Raw genomic sequence first — 14,483 nt, 5'->3', positions numbered from 1 at the left:
CAATTGGCAGATCCTTGCCGATCTCCCCCTGTGACAACACAGCTCCTACAGCCTTGTTTGATGCATCTGTAGTTAGCAGAAATGGCCTCTGGAAATCTGGATATTGCAGGATTGGCGCTGTAATCAGAGCTGATTTCAGGCTCTCAAACACGTTCCCAGGCCCAGGTTACATCCGTTCGTAGCAGATTAGACAAAGGTTTTGCGATTTTGGAAAAGTCCTTGATGAATTTCCGGTAATAGCCCGCCAGACCCAAGAAGGACATTATTTCCTTTTCGCTCTGGGGCTCCGGAAAATTCGACACTGCTTCTATTTTACTAGGATCGGCCTTGATCCCATCTTTGGTGATGATATGACCCAGGTACACAACTTCTCTCCTCAAGAAATTGCACTTGTCAGGTTGAAGTCTCAGGTTTGCATCCCTCAGGCGCTGCAGGACCTCCCTCAGCCTCTTATTATGCTCCAGTAGATCTGGTCCAAAAATCAAGATTTCATCGAGATAGACAAAACACCGGATTCCCTGAACTCCAGCTAAGACGAACCTCTCTCAACCTCTGGAATGTCGCAGGGCCGCTCTTAACCCCAAAAGGCAATCTGTTGAATTCATAATGCCCGTAGGGTGTAGAGAAATCAGTCTTGCATTTATCCTCTTCCTTTATGGATATTTGATGAAAACCCGAGGCCAAATCCAGAGTTGAGAAATATTTCGCATTACCCAAACGATCCAAAATGTCAGTAATATTGGGCAATGGAAATGAATCACCAATCGTGACGTCATTCAAACGTCGAAAATCGACGACCACACGAAATTTCACCTTTCCCGAAGCATCCATCTTTTTCGGCACAACGAGTAGAGGTGCATTCCACTGGCTTTTACTAGGTCGTACGACGCCATTTTGCAGCATCTCTTTGACCTGACGGTCAACTTCTCCCATCTGCGCCTCCGGTAACCGATGAGGTCTCGCGTTGATGGGCGCAGTGCCAGGTTTTAATGGAATTTCATGTTCTAGATGATCAGTCACTCCCGGAGAATCCCCCGGCAATTGAACGATAGAATTGTATTTCTCCAAAATTTCCAAAAGAGACTCCTTCTCCTCCCTGTTCAGATGATCAATTCTCAAATTCTCATGCAGCAATTTAATGCGATCTCTTACCTCGCACCTTTTTGAACTATTCAGCATCATAATGATTTCTTTCGATGGCAAAGGCTCAAGTTTCACCGTCGGCAAATCGACAAAAACATTATTTTCATTCGTATTGATAATGCAGACTATTGCCTGACCGTTTACTGCTTTCGCCAGGCATTCTCCCATAAAAACTTCTTTTGCCACCTGTTTCTTCCGAACAATACCCGTATTTCTGCTACGTGTGGGTACTTAAAGTAATACCTCACTCCTAGCTTCTATTTTTGTGGGCTCTCTGTCCTGGAACAGGTCGAAAGGATATCCATTGATGATCAAAGCCTTCCCATGAATAGTTTCCACCTCTAGGCTAGGTGAAGACAAAAAATCTTCGCCCAAGATTCCCCCGATGCAAGGGAAAGTTTCAGATACCACTTGAAACACACGTCCCAGGTACTTTTTCCCTATTTTCAGGTATAGAACCGCCTCCCCCAAGGTTGCGACATCCTGATTGGAGATCCCTCTCAGCACTCGATTTCCCGGAGAGATTTCAACATCATCATTCAGCTTATCTCTCCGCACGAGAGATGCTTTCGCTCCAGAATCAACCAGGAACAAAGTAGGCTCCTTCAATTCTGCTGCATTGAGTAAAATCTGCGTTTTAATCTCAGCAGATTTTGCTGGTTTTATCATCTGCCCTTTAGTTTTCCTTGAAGATTTCCTCCCCTTCTCCGAAGGTTTCACCATCATCACCTGACAGGCCCCTACTGGAAGTACTTTATCAGCGTCAGCTTTCTCACTTTTCTTTTTTGCAAAGCTGTTATTATTGCTGCCGGCCGCTTTATTGTGTTTGAATGTCGAGGCCATACCATCTTTGCAATTAGTAAATTCTGATGGAATTTTTTGCGAACTTGGTATCCCCAATCTTTTCTTCAATTTACGACAGTCCGTAGCCTTGTAACCTGCATATCTGCAGTATTTACAAACAGTCTCGAAAGCGTTGACGCTGCGTCTTTCTGACGCAACTGGTAATGTTGACTTACGCTGCTCGTTATTACGACATGTCCNACGACATTCCTTCGACTGATGTCCCGGTTGTCCGCAGGTAAAACATTTTCCAGTTGATAGTCTACCCAGAGAATTTCGGTTTCCTCCGGTGAAGTTCTTCTGTGTCACTGTAATACCTCCATTTTTCCCTTTGTGCGTGCCAGATATAGTTTTCTCCAGCTCAATGGCTCCCACACAAGCATCATGAAGAGTTTTAAAATTATGAGCTCCTACCAGAATCTGCAATTGCCCACGTAATCCTTGTTCGAACATAAATTTTGCAAGCGTCCACATCAGCGTTTTCGAGACTTGTTTCTCGCGCTCACTGAACTCACTGTGAAGACTCAGTAGGTCGTTTAGGAAATCTAAAGTGACCTTCTCCGTTCGAGCCACATATTTGGTAACATCTTCGTTTTCTCTCTGTTGCAATTTACTAAACGACACCTGAAGCCCCAAGAGACTCTTTGCTTTCCCAAAAAGTGACTCTAATTCAGTTTTTTATAGCTCAAATGACGTTACTGTTCCTCCTATATTTCCTGTTGTCCTATATTTCATTTGTTTTATGGCGCTGCCCTCCAATTTACTACCTAGAATCCCCTCCAATAGGAGATCCTGAAGCTCCGGATAGATTAGCTTCCTGGCGCTGTCAACTGATTTCAAGAAGGCGTCCAATTTGTCTGAATTTTCTCCTCCGAAATTGCGAACCATCTGCAGTGCGCCCTTCAAATCGAGATGCGTCCGTATGGCCTCCCGATTATTCTGAACATTTTGCTCCACCCAGGCGTCTGCTAGCAGATCTCTGACGTCATTTCTCTCTCTTTCTGCCTCCTCCCGACGAAGACGCTCAGATTCCAGGAGTTGCCGCATCTTTTCCTCTCTTCTCCTGTTTCCCATCTCCAGACTCGTAACTTTTTCATGCAAATCGACTATTTTCCCTCTGAGATGATCAAGACTTCTAGGCGGTCGCTCCTCCCCCGATTTTTCTACGTCGGGTTGCATGGTCTCACTACGCCCATCCTCAGGATTCCGATTTGGAATAAAATCCCCTGCTCCAAGTGCCCCCGCCTGAAAGAAGACGTTGCTTGGTGTAAAAAATGGCTGTTCAGGTGTTTCGTTGGTCTCNCTGAGATGATCAAGACGTCTAGACGGTCGCTCCTCCCCCCGATTTTTCTATGTCGAGTTGCATGGTCTCACGACGCCCATCCTCAAGATTCCGATTTGGAATAAAACCCCCTGCTCCAAGTGCCCCCGTCTGAAAGAAGACGTTGCTTCGTGTAGAAAATGGCTGTTCAGGTGTTTCATTAGTCTCCCCTGCTCCTTCTTCCTCCTCCTGAATTTCCTCGATGTCATCGAAGGGATTCCCAGGCACATTTTGTGAAGGATTTACAGGGCGAAGACGTACATTATTTGGGGAATTCGAGATTCTCCCTTTATTTCTTTACGTACTATTAGCTAGCCCAGCCCTAAGCAACTCGTCCGGTAACTCGTCCTCAGCTTCCTGGTGAACCTCAACCCGTACCTGTCGCTGATTGGCGGCTAACATGCTCTGATGCAAAGATTGGGTATATCCTCGACGCAGGTTAACATTCCTGTCAATCTCCCCATCCGTATGAAAGAGATTTCTCCTTACTCCCCGCGCAAAGAGGGAGTAAGAATCAAAATCACTTTCTTGTCGACTACCATTAGCTCCTGTAGTTGACATATCGATTATTCATCCCTTGGCCAAAAATAAAATAATCTTACCTGTGTAGCTACTATCTCAGCACTATCCCTTCTTGCTAGGATAGCTTTCCGTCGTACTAGCCCTTTTTTTACTCGTAGGTAGTAGGGTAGGTTTTCCACTGTACTATCTCTTTTTTTACTCGAAGGTAGTAGGGTAGGTTTCCGTTGATAACACAATGATCATCTGCTCCCCCCTCGATGAAAGGTCCATGAAAAAATCTTCGGCTTGCTTACCTCACAGGTAATCTTCTCGCTCCCGCGATGAAAAGGGTTATTACACGTGTTGGCCAGACTACCCCCAAGTAGTCCAATTCCTCAGATAATATCTCGTTCTCTATCACTGTGTAATTAGAGTGGTTGATCAGGCCTCCGTCTTCCCAAAATTACGCTACCACCAAATATGTTATGGACCCGAGCGGTTGGGTTCGATGTAGGGATTGATTACACGCGATTAGACAGTAGAAATAATTATCTTTATTGGAAATAGAACTTATGTGATTAGTTTACCATTTATTAAACAAATAAGTACTCGGATTGATACTGTAGGTATCAGGCGAGTATAAGTTGTAACGTATTATTTTTGTCTTTCGACCGTTCTGCGGTTTCATTTAAACATCCAGACGAGAAGTCACTGCGAAAGCGAAGCGAGAGTCAAAATCTAGATTTTTGTTCAGCTATTTATTGAGTATTTTTTTTGTTTGTATTGAATCATTCCACTCCACCGTTCATCGGAGCACATCGGGGGATCTGGATGAGCCTAAACGAGGACTGGGATGAGATGCAAGAATTTAGATGCTGAAATTGGGTCTCGGAGCAACGGTTCTGCGGAGTCTAGGGTGGATCTGGAGTTTGAATATCCCCGCCGGTTGAGGAGTACGTAGGTTGGCCGTGTCGCGGCGCCAGCTACTGGAGAATTGGAGAGCTCGAGCACCGAATGAATCTAGGCGAAAATAATATTTTCGGTCGATTGTTAAAGGACCCGAAACATAAATTAAGGGTTATTTATCATTATGCGGTTTGTGAGTAGTTGGAACTACATTTTTATCGCTTGGTTTTATCCCTGTGGATTTGGAGGGAAAATTAGAAATCACGTGGTTGTCCGGTGTGGATTACGGTGGAGAGAGAGTTGACGTCGTCATCACTCTCCAATCAAAAGTCTCTTCGGTGAAAGTAACAGCCAATGAGAGGGCTGGATTTTCGGCAATCGAGGAAATGTGCCATCGAGCGTGCCGAGGAGATTACTTCTCGTTTGGGTGGCGAGACTGACAGTTCGCAAGTTTTTCGTTAATTATAAAAATTATTACCGTGTTCCGAAGCCCGAATTCTCGTTGTCTCCGACATCTTTAGTTGACGATTATTGGGAGTCCTAATTTTTTCCGGAGAATTTGTTGCTGAGACTCCATCAGTTCTGGTGAGCGGTGGATCTAATTAATCGTTAATTCATTGATTGTAATAGAGAGCAGGATCTCGTTAAATTAGCTTCCTTTTGGACAAACGGTTTTCGTCCATGGCGAATGACGCCATTAGATTTTTGGCTTTCGGATTTTGACGAGATCTAGCTTCTCGCTCAGCGGAGCATTCTAACGGTTTCGGGTAAAATTCAGTGAACCTTTTATTTTATTAATTTACGTGTTTTCTGGAAATATTTGTCGGAATCTTCCGATTGAAACTCAGTGTTTCAAATATTGGTTGTAAGTAGCAACTCTCGTTTCGCATTCACTTTGGAACAAATTCGGATATCCAAAGTGGAATTCTCGGGGCAATTTGTCAGCTTCAGGGAATTTTCGCATTATCGCTGTTCGTATATTACTTCATTTCTTTGATTTAGAATTTTCTCATTGCAGAACAGTGAAGGAAATATCGACGTGATTTGGAATCACAGCGTCTTTGCCGATGCTTGATTTTCCTGTTGTATCGTGTAGCCGTGACCTTGCGTTAGGCAGATTCACCGGCTCTGGTAATTGTTATTAGTATTTCTCGTGGTAATCCGAATCGCGTCGTTTGAGAATCAGACTACAATTTTGAATTATTTTTCTCGCAACAGTTTTCGTTGTTCTTCTTATCGATTCCTTTGTCGTGACCTTAAACCTTGCAGTAACCCGGTTAGTTACTTTATTTTTTTGACTTCTTGATAGATTTTCCCATTTATTGACTTTCTTTATATTATCTTTGACTAGCATTTTATTAGTTGACGGATGACGTTGAGGGAATTGATTTTATATCGAGTCATTAGATCGGTGTATGAATTTTGTGATTTTCTGATTGTGATTTAGAGCATAACGGAAAGAGAAATAATCCGAAAATAACGGGGTTTAATTAATTAGATAAATGATTCACATTTTGATACTGGAATTTTCGAGAAATTGATTAAATAATATTTCTCCCCGAAAGTCTGAATTTTCTTATCATTTATTAGTAATAAGGAACCCAGTCATTTCAGGGTAATTTTTATTGAAAGCGGATTTTGTGGAACCCAGCCGCCTCCGCGGTTGATCTGAGCTGTCGGCGATCGCTCTCTCATCGTTGTTTGTTTTATCGCTCGTTTGATTTCGTCTTCGATTTTGGTGAACGTTTCATACGTTCTGGCGCTTAACTTTTGGTTTGTCGTTTGGGTCGCTGAGGGCTGCGTATCTATTATCTTCCGCAGAGGTAAGAAATGCGTCACAAAGTATAAAAAGTTAATTCAAGACTCGTCGAATAACTGGCCCTGAGGCAATGAATTCACCAGTCTTTTATGCACCCGTGTAATTCGATTGCATCAGGTCGTTGTTCTTCGTCGCACACCTGCGAGGCATCGGGTGACGTCTCCCAGCGCGCGCGAAGGCCAGGCGTCGGGGCGCAAAGTGCTGACGCTGCGCCCCAGTTGTCCACATTCGTCGTTTATACGTGAAGTTTAATTCACGAGTATTCGACGTTATTTTATATTACCTCATTCCACTGTTTTGTTTCGGATAACACTTCGTCGGTTGTACACTTTCGTGGGCATTCCGACGTATCTTCATCCTGGTCATTTTGCAAACCGAGGACTTTCGTACATTTTTGGGAAACAAAATTGCCCAAAAAAATCATCCGTGGGGTTTTCCACCCCACTTGCCTAGGGGCATTCCTCCATGGCCTCCTCTTCTGTCTTTCCTTTAGCTTCAGAGGGGATTGCACCCTCCTTGTCTGCCTCCTCCTGGAGTGCGAGCTTCGCAGCTCGCTCCAGGTTTCTTCTCTCCTTCCTTCGGAGTTTGCAGGGCCTGACTCTCCACTCCCGGGTTTGTCCTGCGGGGTGTCTCTCAACCCTCTCGGCTGGAGTTGGGAGTCTTTCTCCCTGCACCACGTAATTGGGGCCTTCCCTTCGCCTCGGCTGGGGACGTGTCTCGGCCCTGCTCCTGGGTGTGCGTGAGGCGGTTTCTGCGGGGGGCGGGGCGACACTTTCTGCTACTTCGGCCCTCCTCTCCGTCTTGAGCTGCTTTTGCAGCTTTCTCAGGTCGGCCCTGGGGATGTTCTGGACTTTTCAGTACAGGACTTGCAATACGGCCCGGGGCACGGAATTCCGCACTTCCTGCAGTGCAGCCGATACGGGGCAGGACAATCTCTGCTCTCATGCCCCTACTTCCTGCAATTCCAGCACAGGCGTGCGGGAATTGGGAGCTGCTTGGCCACTCTGCGGGTCTCCTCTACACCGGGGGTGCTGTCGACGAGTGGAGATTCCTGGACCATCCTCTCGTCTTCAGAGGCCTTATGTTTGGGGATTTGCACCCCAACTGCCTCTGTGGCTCCCTCCCCTCCGTGCTGAAGTACCTGGGCATACACCTCCCTCGCCTCAGCATCCGGGTCTCTCCTCTCAGGGTTTTTCCGCCCTGGCGTCTCCTCCCTCTTCGCCTTCCTGCCTTTCGGCAGTTTCCCCTCGGCTTTGGAGCTCCTCTCCTTGGCCTCAGGGACCAGCGCTGGGGCTGCAGGGGAGTTCCTCGTCCTCGAGGTCGGGTCACGGGATTTTCGCCCGTGCTTCGTGACCCACGCGTGGGAGGATTTTTCGTCCTCGACTTCCATTTGCCCTTGGGGAGGAGGTGGCGGCACAGCCGACGTGGAGGGCCCCGGGTTGAACTATGGCAACTGTGCAAGCATCGTTGCCATCAACTCGGGGTGCTCCACCAGTATGGCCGCCAAACTCCTCGCCAAGGCGTCCTTATCATTCGGGGTTTTCGCCCGAGTTGCTTCTGCGACTGGAGACGGAGCTGTCGTGGTAATCTCTATAACCTGAGACACCGCCTCTAGAGGCTTAAACGCAGGTGAGGAAATTTCACCATCCTCCTTGTCTATCGCCATCAGCAAAGCCGAAATGGGCGGAAAGCGTACCTCCGACACCTGCAGTCGGTAATGCTATTCTTTTCAGAATAGTCTTCTTTACCGGGCGTCGCTAAATGCATCTTTCAGCATTTTTGCACATTTATAAGAGGAAAATTTCGTTTTTCAGAATTCTTACTGTTTTCACCCGCTTCCTGCGATTTTCCGGTCGAAGAAAGGAAATGCCCCGCACCTGAAACCATCCTCCCTCGGGTGGCGAGGAGAACAGCACTCAGAGCAGCCGGAATACCCCCTCCCAAGCGAAAAATCGATACTTTCGAATTTTCGTCGGGGAAAACGAACTTGACCTCCCAAGGTGATCCCCCCCGGGTGTCGAGGAGACAAAACATCGAGTTTCTGAGAAAATCTCCCCACGACAAAAATTTCGTGCATTTCGAATTCTATTTTCCCTTGTCAAGGAATAAATAAAATTCGTTACATTTGAGGGGAATCAATTCCTCGATTCTCCTCGTATTATCTGTACGACAATTTCCACTTACCCATATTTTCAGGGTTTCCTTTCTACTCCATTGGCGTGGCCCCACGTCGGGCGCNTGAGAAAATCTCCCCACGACAAAAATTTCGTGCATTTCGAATTCTATTTTCCCTTGTCAAGGAATAAATAAAATTCGTTACATTTGAGGGGAATCAATTCCTCGATTCTCCTCGTATTATCTGTACGACAATTTCCACTTACCCATATTTTCAGGGTTTCCTTTCTACTCCATTGGCGTGGCCCCACGTCGGGCGCTATTTTGTAAGGATATTTTCCCGGGTTGTTCACCCAGGAAAAATCCAAACTACTTTTTATGCCGTCGCTATCGCTCAATAATCGGGCGCCAGCCGAACCTTCACGGGAGGTTCGACGAAAACCGGCCTCTGAGGCAAACTCGTCCACTCAGAGGACTTCTGTGGCTGAGCAAAGGGTTGCCCAGCTAGCAGCACTGTGACAAGGTAGAGTGGGCGAGGTCCACCAGGAGTATCCTATTCCAAACGTCACCAACCACTATTCCAGGCTGGAAATTAAGCCTCACGGCCTAATCATCCATGCAAATTGAATTTACACTCGTCCTGGACGGTTTTTCACTCTCTCAGTAGGCTTTTTCCTCCCGAGTATTTCGATTCGGGAGTGTTTCAGAGTCAATTGCAAATCAGCCGGGACTCCTCAGAGCCTGGGACGCCCAGAGACTGATCTNGAGGGTTTTCAGAATTAAATGCGAATCAGCCGGGACTCCTCAGAGCCTGGGACGCCGAGAGGCTGATCCGACCAAAGTGGAACCCTGTTACCCACTTCACGACCACCCACACTCTCGGCCACCAGTTACCGCTTCGGTCATCGCACGTCACCGTCTCCGGGTACTCGAATGTCGGCACATGGTCGGGTCGACAGGAGGACGATCTCTACTCCAGACCCACGAGCCCATGCGCTCGTCATTTGTTTCACCGAGCCGCATAACGCCGGAAACAACAATGTCGTCACTAAGAGTTCCGAAATAACACTTTTTTCCGTTTGTGGGGGATGCAGAAGCATCCCCCTACGTTCGCTATGATCACTTATGCACCTGGCTGCGCTGAGCTATTCGCCCACCATTCCCTTGGCCATCTTTCAAGCCAACACCACAGTATATCTCGAAGAAATCCTTTCGACTTCCCCGTTCGAGCGTCCGCGTTCGTTTAACTCAGAATCTTACTAGGGCCTTCTCCCCCTAGTCTGGATATCTCAGCGACGATAGGTCATTCCGTTATCCTATCCCCACCAATCAACCCGACGGGATCCCGGGGGCACCAGTCCTCTCACCTGGCCGTTGGAACCTAGTCTACTCTGACATAGCCTATGGAATCGCCCAGTTGGACAGCCTGCACGTCGGCTCCGTTTCCCCTAGCACATGCTGGGCGAATTCTAATACGGCGATAGTCTAGTAACGCCCTCCAGACCTCCAGGGGTCGCGGTTTCACCCATAACCGCTATGCCTTAGGTTTTTCATCGGTTTGTGGCTCTTCTCATCCAGTCGCGGGTGTTTCAGCCGCCTCTAGATGTCACTTCATGTCTCAATTTTAGAGTTCACGTAACTTTTTAAGGGGATTTCAACCCGTAACGAGAAAATCTCGTTACAAGACATACACGAATTTTTAATTGTATGCGGATGGGGAATAAGGTGTGGTTGAGTGCTGATTGCACTCTTTAGAGAGAGGGGGTAGGTTGGCTGGGAAGACACGCATCTTATTAGGGTTGCCAATTCTGTCCGTCGTAAGCCAAGGTATTATTTTCCCTTTCAGCTTCTGCTAGAACCCCTCTCCCGTTACTAACCGAGATTGCGCGCGTGAAAGGTTTCGCGGCGCAACGAGCGCGGGGAAGAGGGAGTATGTAAGATGCGTAGTTAGGTGTAAAGAGTGAGGCGAGGTGAGCGAAGCATTGGACAATGGTGGGACTGGGAATGGAATCGTATGATTCCATTGGTATTCAAATATGATATTTTTTTAATTTCTGAAATTATTATCATTTCCAAAAGTTGGAATTAATTATAATTTTCGTACGTCGTTATGACGTGACATATTGAAATGATCAAAACAAATATTGTCTAGAAAAAGGGAATGAATTCGATTTTTTGATACAATTAATTCTATTGAGATACTTTTTATAGAGTTTTTTCGGCTCAAATTTTCTAAGTTTTTTTTTCATTCTAATATAATTTTCTTTTCATTAAGAAGATCAAACAAAAAAACCTAGAAAATTTGAGCCGAGGAAACTCTATAGATCATATGTAAATGGGGTAATGGGGTAATATAGCGACTCCAACGAATTTTTCGAGTAAGTTGAATTATTTTGTCATCCAATATAAATAGAAATTGAAATCAGGAAAAAAATTGAGTCGGACTCAATTAGGTAAATAACTTGAAGGGGGTGACTGGGTCAAATTTTGGCCTGTGTGGGGTTCATACAAGCTGCGTCCCCATCGCGAACCCTGGGTCATGCTAAGTGCTGGTGAAGCTTGATACTTTGAAAAATAAGTGCTTCACTACACGTTGAATTTATATGTACACCTCATAATTGAAATTTCATAAATTGCTTTTAGAAGGGAAAGCGCAGAAAGGGAAGTCCCGTACAACTACATGAGCATCCATGTTATTACGTGTGATGGCTCAAAGGAGGTTAAATTCATTTATTGCAACTAGGTTCCGACCAAATATACGTCAAATTACTTCAAGTTCAATATAAAAAAGTTAATATTTACCTATCAGTATCCAGGATGAGTAGGAGGTGCTATTCTACCTAATTACCGTAAATGGAATATGTTGTAACAAAATAAACGATGACGGAAATTTTCCAAAAACTCCATCTAAAGATCGGTTTCATTAAGGGGAATGAATTTCAAATTACCTATTGATATAATCATCTGCTACATAGAAATTTTCTATCAATGCATGAATGTGAAAAATTTATCTACTAAACATTATTTTAGTAGGAAAATAAAACTGAATATTGCCATTCTTGCGATCAATAAATGTGACTTGACTTGGGATTAGTATATTTCTAACCTAGGGAGGGAAAATAAAGAATCCTCAGCCGCCAGTGCAATTACCAGCTGAGCCGAAGGCGAGGTTGGTAAGCACGCGGCTGAGCGTCCTTTATTTTACTTCCCGTGGTTAGAACACGATTTTCCGTCTCGGCGTAGGCGAAAAGTCAGAGTTCCCTCCCGCGAAACGGAAGGGAAATGTAACTTTGCACCCACCGGGACGGAAAATGTTTTATTTCATATAATTGAATGTATCTCAAAAGGAAACGATTATTATTCAGCGTAAAGTCTTATTGAATAAAGATTTTTTCTATGGAGAAGTACGAGCTCAAAAAGAAAAATATTTCAATAACACAAATTTTTTAACTTAATTTATTTTAAGAATTTTTCCGAAAATATCTGAATAAAATAATTTGGATAGAAAGATCAAAGTCGATTGATTTTTTCTATCAAATATTTCACATAATTATCATGTGTTATTTTTTATTTTCTCCAGAAATAGACACAACACCATCAATCCCAGGGAAAGCAGCAATAGAAGAAGAATCGGTTCACCAGCTGCAGTTGCTGGAAATAGTGCCGTCACGGAGTACAGCACACAAATGGCCATATGGAAGAAACTCGATGAGAAAGCTCAGAAATTTATCGCAAATACACTGAGTCCAGAAACAATACTTCACGTGACGTCATGTACAACCACTGTTGAATGTGGGAAACTCTAAAGAGTACGTACGAGAGCGAAACCGAGACCAACATCCATATGCTGCTACAGGAATGGTATGAAAGCAAGAAGGACCCAGCGGACGGCATGATTACCCATAAAGTGAAAGTACAGGATCTTGCCTATCGTCTGAAGGCACTGGGTGAGTCAATTTCAAGTAGCGCGATAATGATAAAAATCTTGCTGACCCTCCCACATAACTCTGATCATTTTCGCACAGCTTGGGAGTCTGCAGCTCCAAACGAACGAACCCTGGCTAACCTGATTTCCAGACTCACTACAGAGGAGAAGAGACAGGAAGCACATGAAAAACAGGACACTGTAGGTGCACTGACTGTCAAAGCTGCCGGCAAGGGACCTCAAGAGCCGAAGAGAAGGGATCGAGGCTCTGAAAAGAAACCTGGCGCCTGCCGCTATTGTGGAGTAAAGGGGCACTGGGAAAAAAAGTGCAGGACGAAACTAAGGGAATCGTCTGAGAAGTACGAGGGTCATAAGAAATCCTCTTCATCGAGGTCCGCCGGACTCAGAGGCGGCGCCTTCATCTCACAAGCTATCTCATTAACAACACCATCATCGGAGACTCTTACGGATGACTGGTACCTCGACTCGGGAGCGACCAACCACATGACAGCACAGAGAGAGCGTGGTTTGTTAATCTGCGGAAGCTGCAGAAACCAATAACAATCTCGATTAGTAACGGGAGAGGAGTTCTAGCAGAAGCTGAAAGGGAAAATAATACCTTGGCTTACGACGGACAGAATTGGCAACCGAAACATCTAAAAAATGTCTGGTATGTCCCGAACATAAAATTTGACCTTTTCTCATAGGGAGCAGCTTCGGATACAGGACTGCGAGAGACATCAACAAGAACAACCTGCTGGTTTAGGAGGGGAGAACAAATTGAAGCAGTAGGAGATAGAGAAAAAAATCTCTATAAATCGCGACTGAAGGTGGTGCCACAACCGGAAAACTCCAAGGCTATCAAAACAACCAAGGAATCATCACCAAAACTCCTATGCACCCTGAAGACCTGACATGAAAGATTTGCCCATCAGAGCTTCGCCCACACCAAGGCCATTTTAAACTCGTTGCAAATAAAAACTTCTGGAGAAAAAAGTTTTGTGAGCCTTGCATACTTGAAAAAATGCATCGTAGATCACATCCGCCAAGCCAATCAAAGACGATAGAAGTGGGTCAAATAGTACACGCAGACTTATCTGGATTCATGGAGACGACATCGATTGGGGAAGCCAGATATTTTCTCCTAATCAAAGACCATTTTTTACATTATCGTTATGTGTATTTTCTGAAAAGCAAAAATTAAACAACTAAATACTTCCAAAATTTCCTGATGCGGATGGAAAAAAAAACGAAGAAGACAGTGAACACTCTGAGGACAGATTAAGTTTGTCAACAAAGACATGAAGGATATCCTAGAAAACAGAGGGATAAAGCATCAGAAGTCTGTGTACACTCCAGAGCAGAACGGAAAGATAGAATGTGAAAATCGAACAGTCGTCGAAGCAGCGAGAGCAATGCTCCGCTCTTCCAAGTTGCAACGTAGTTTCTGGGCAGAAGCGGTGAATGCCACGGTCTACACACTGAATCGAACTGGTACGAGCACACAAACGGGCAAAACACCATATGAGCTTTGAAACGGACAGCAAGCCGATGTGAAAACACTCAGAAAATTTGGGGCAGAGGTCTACATTGACATCCCCAAACAAAAACGTAAGAAATGAGATAAGACGGCCAAGAAGGGCATCTTCGTAGGATACGATGAGGAGACTAAGGGTTACAGAGTTTGGCTTCCTCAAAACAGGAAGGTAGAAGTTCACGTTGATGCAATATTCAATGAGAGGGAGTCTGCTGATCCTATCAAGACATAAAAAGATGGCCTCGAGACCAGTGAAACACAACTGAAGTCCAGTGAAAGGACGACTCGCCAAACAGTATAATACAACAGTACAATATCCGACATACCAACAATGGTGGGCAGAGATTTTAGATCACGACGGATGTCAGATGAC

General features: G+C 45.1%; 1 protein-coding gene across 1 annotated transcript; it reads right to left on the bottom strand.

Moving 5' to 3' along the window:
- Positions 1-6,982: 6,982 nt before the first annotated feature.
- LOC107044753 (serine/arginine repetitive matrix protein 1-like) lies at positions 6,983-7,923 on the bottom strand. Its single transcript, XM_015266773.1, has 2 exons — positions 7,487-7,923; positions 6,983-7,367 (listed from the first exon to the last, which is right to left on the bottom strand). Exons 1-2 carry the CDS (start codon positions 7,921-7,923, stop codon positions 6,983-6,985), a joined length of 822 nt encoding a protein of 273 aa, XP_015122259.1.
- Positions 7,924-14,483: the final 6,560 nt, after the last annotated feature.

This window comes from Diachasma alloeum, unplaced genomic scaffold, assembly GCF_001412515.2.
Source record: "Diachasma alloeum isolate Michigan unplaced genomic scaffold, Dall2.0 Dall_scaffold_00795, whole genome shotgun sequence".
Taxonomy (NCBI): domain Eukaryota; kingdom Metazoa; phylum Arthropoda; class Insecta; order Hymenoptera; family Braconidae; genus Diachasma; species Diachasma alloeum.
Note: the sequence above shows the minus strand (reverse complement) of the source record. Positions and strands in the feature narration are given on the sequence as shown.

Excerpts from the sequence above, each read along its gene's own strand:
- LOC107044753 (XM_015266773.1), bottom strand. The coding sequence starts at position 7,923 with ATGGAAGTCGAGGACGAAAAATCCTCCCACGCGTGGGTCACGAAGCAC. Across the intron at positions 7,368-7,486 it reads CTGTGCTGGAATTGCAGGAA|GGCCGACCTGAGAAAGCTGC; the intron begins GTAGGGGCATGA and ends GAACATCCCCAG.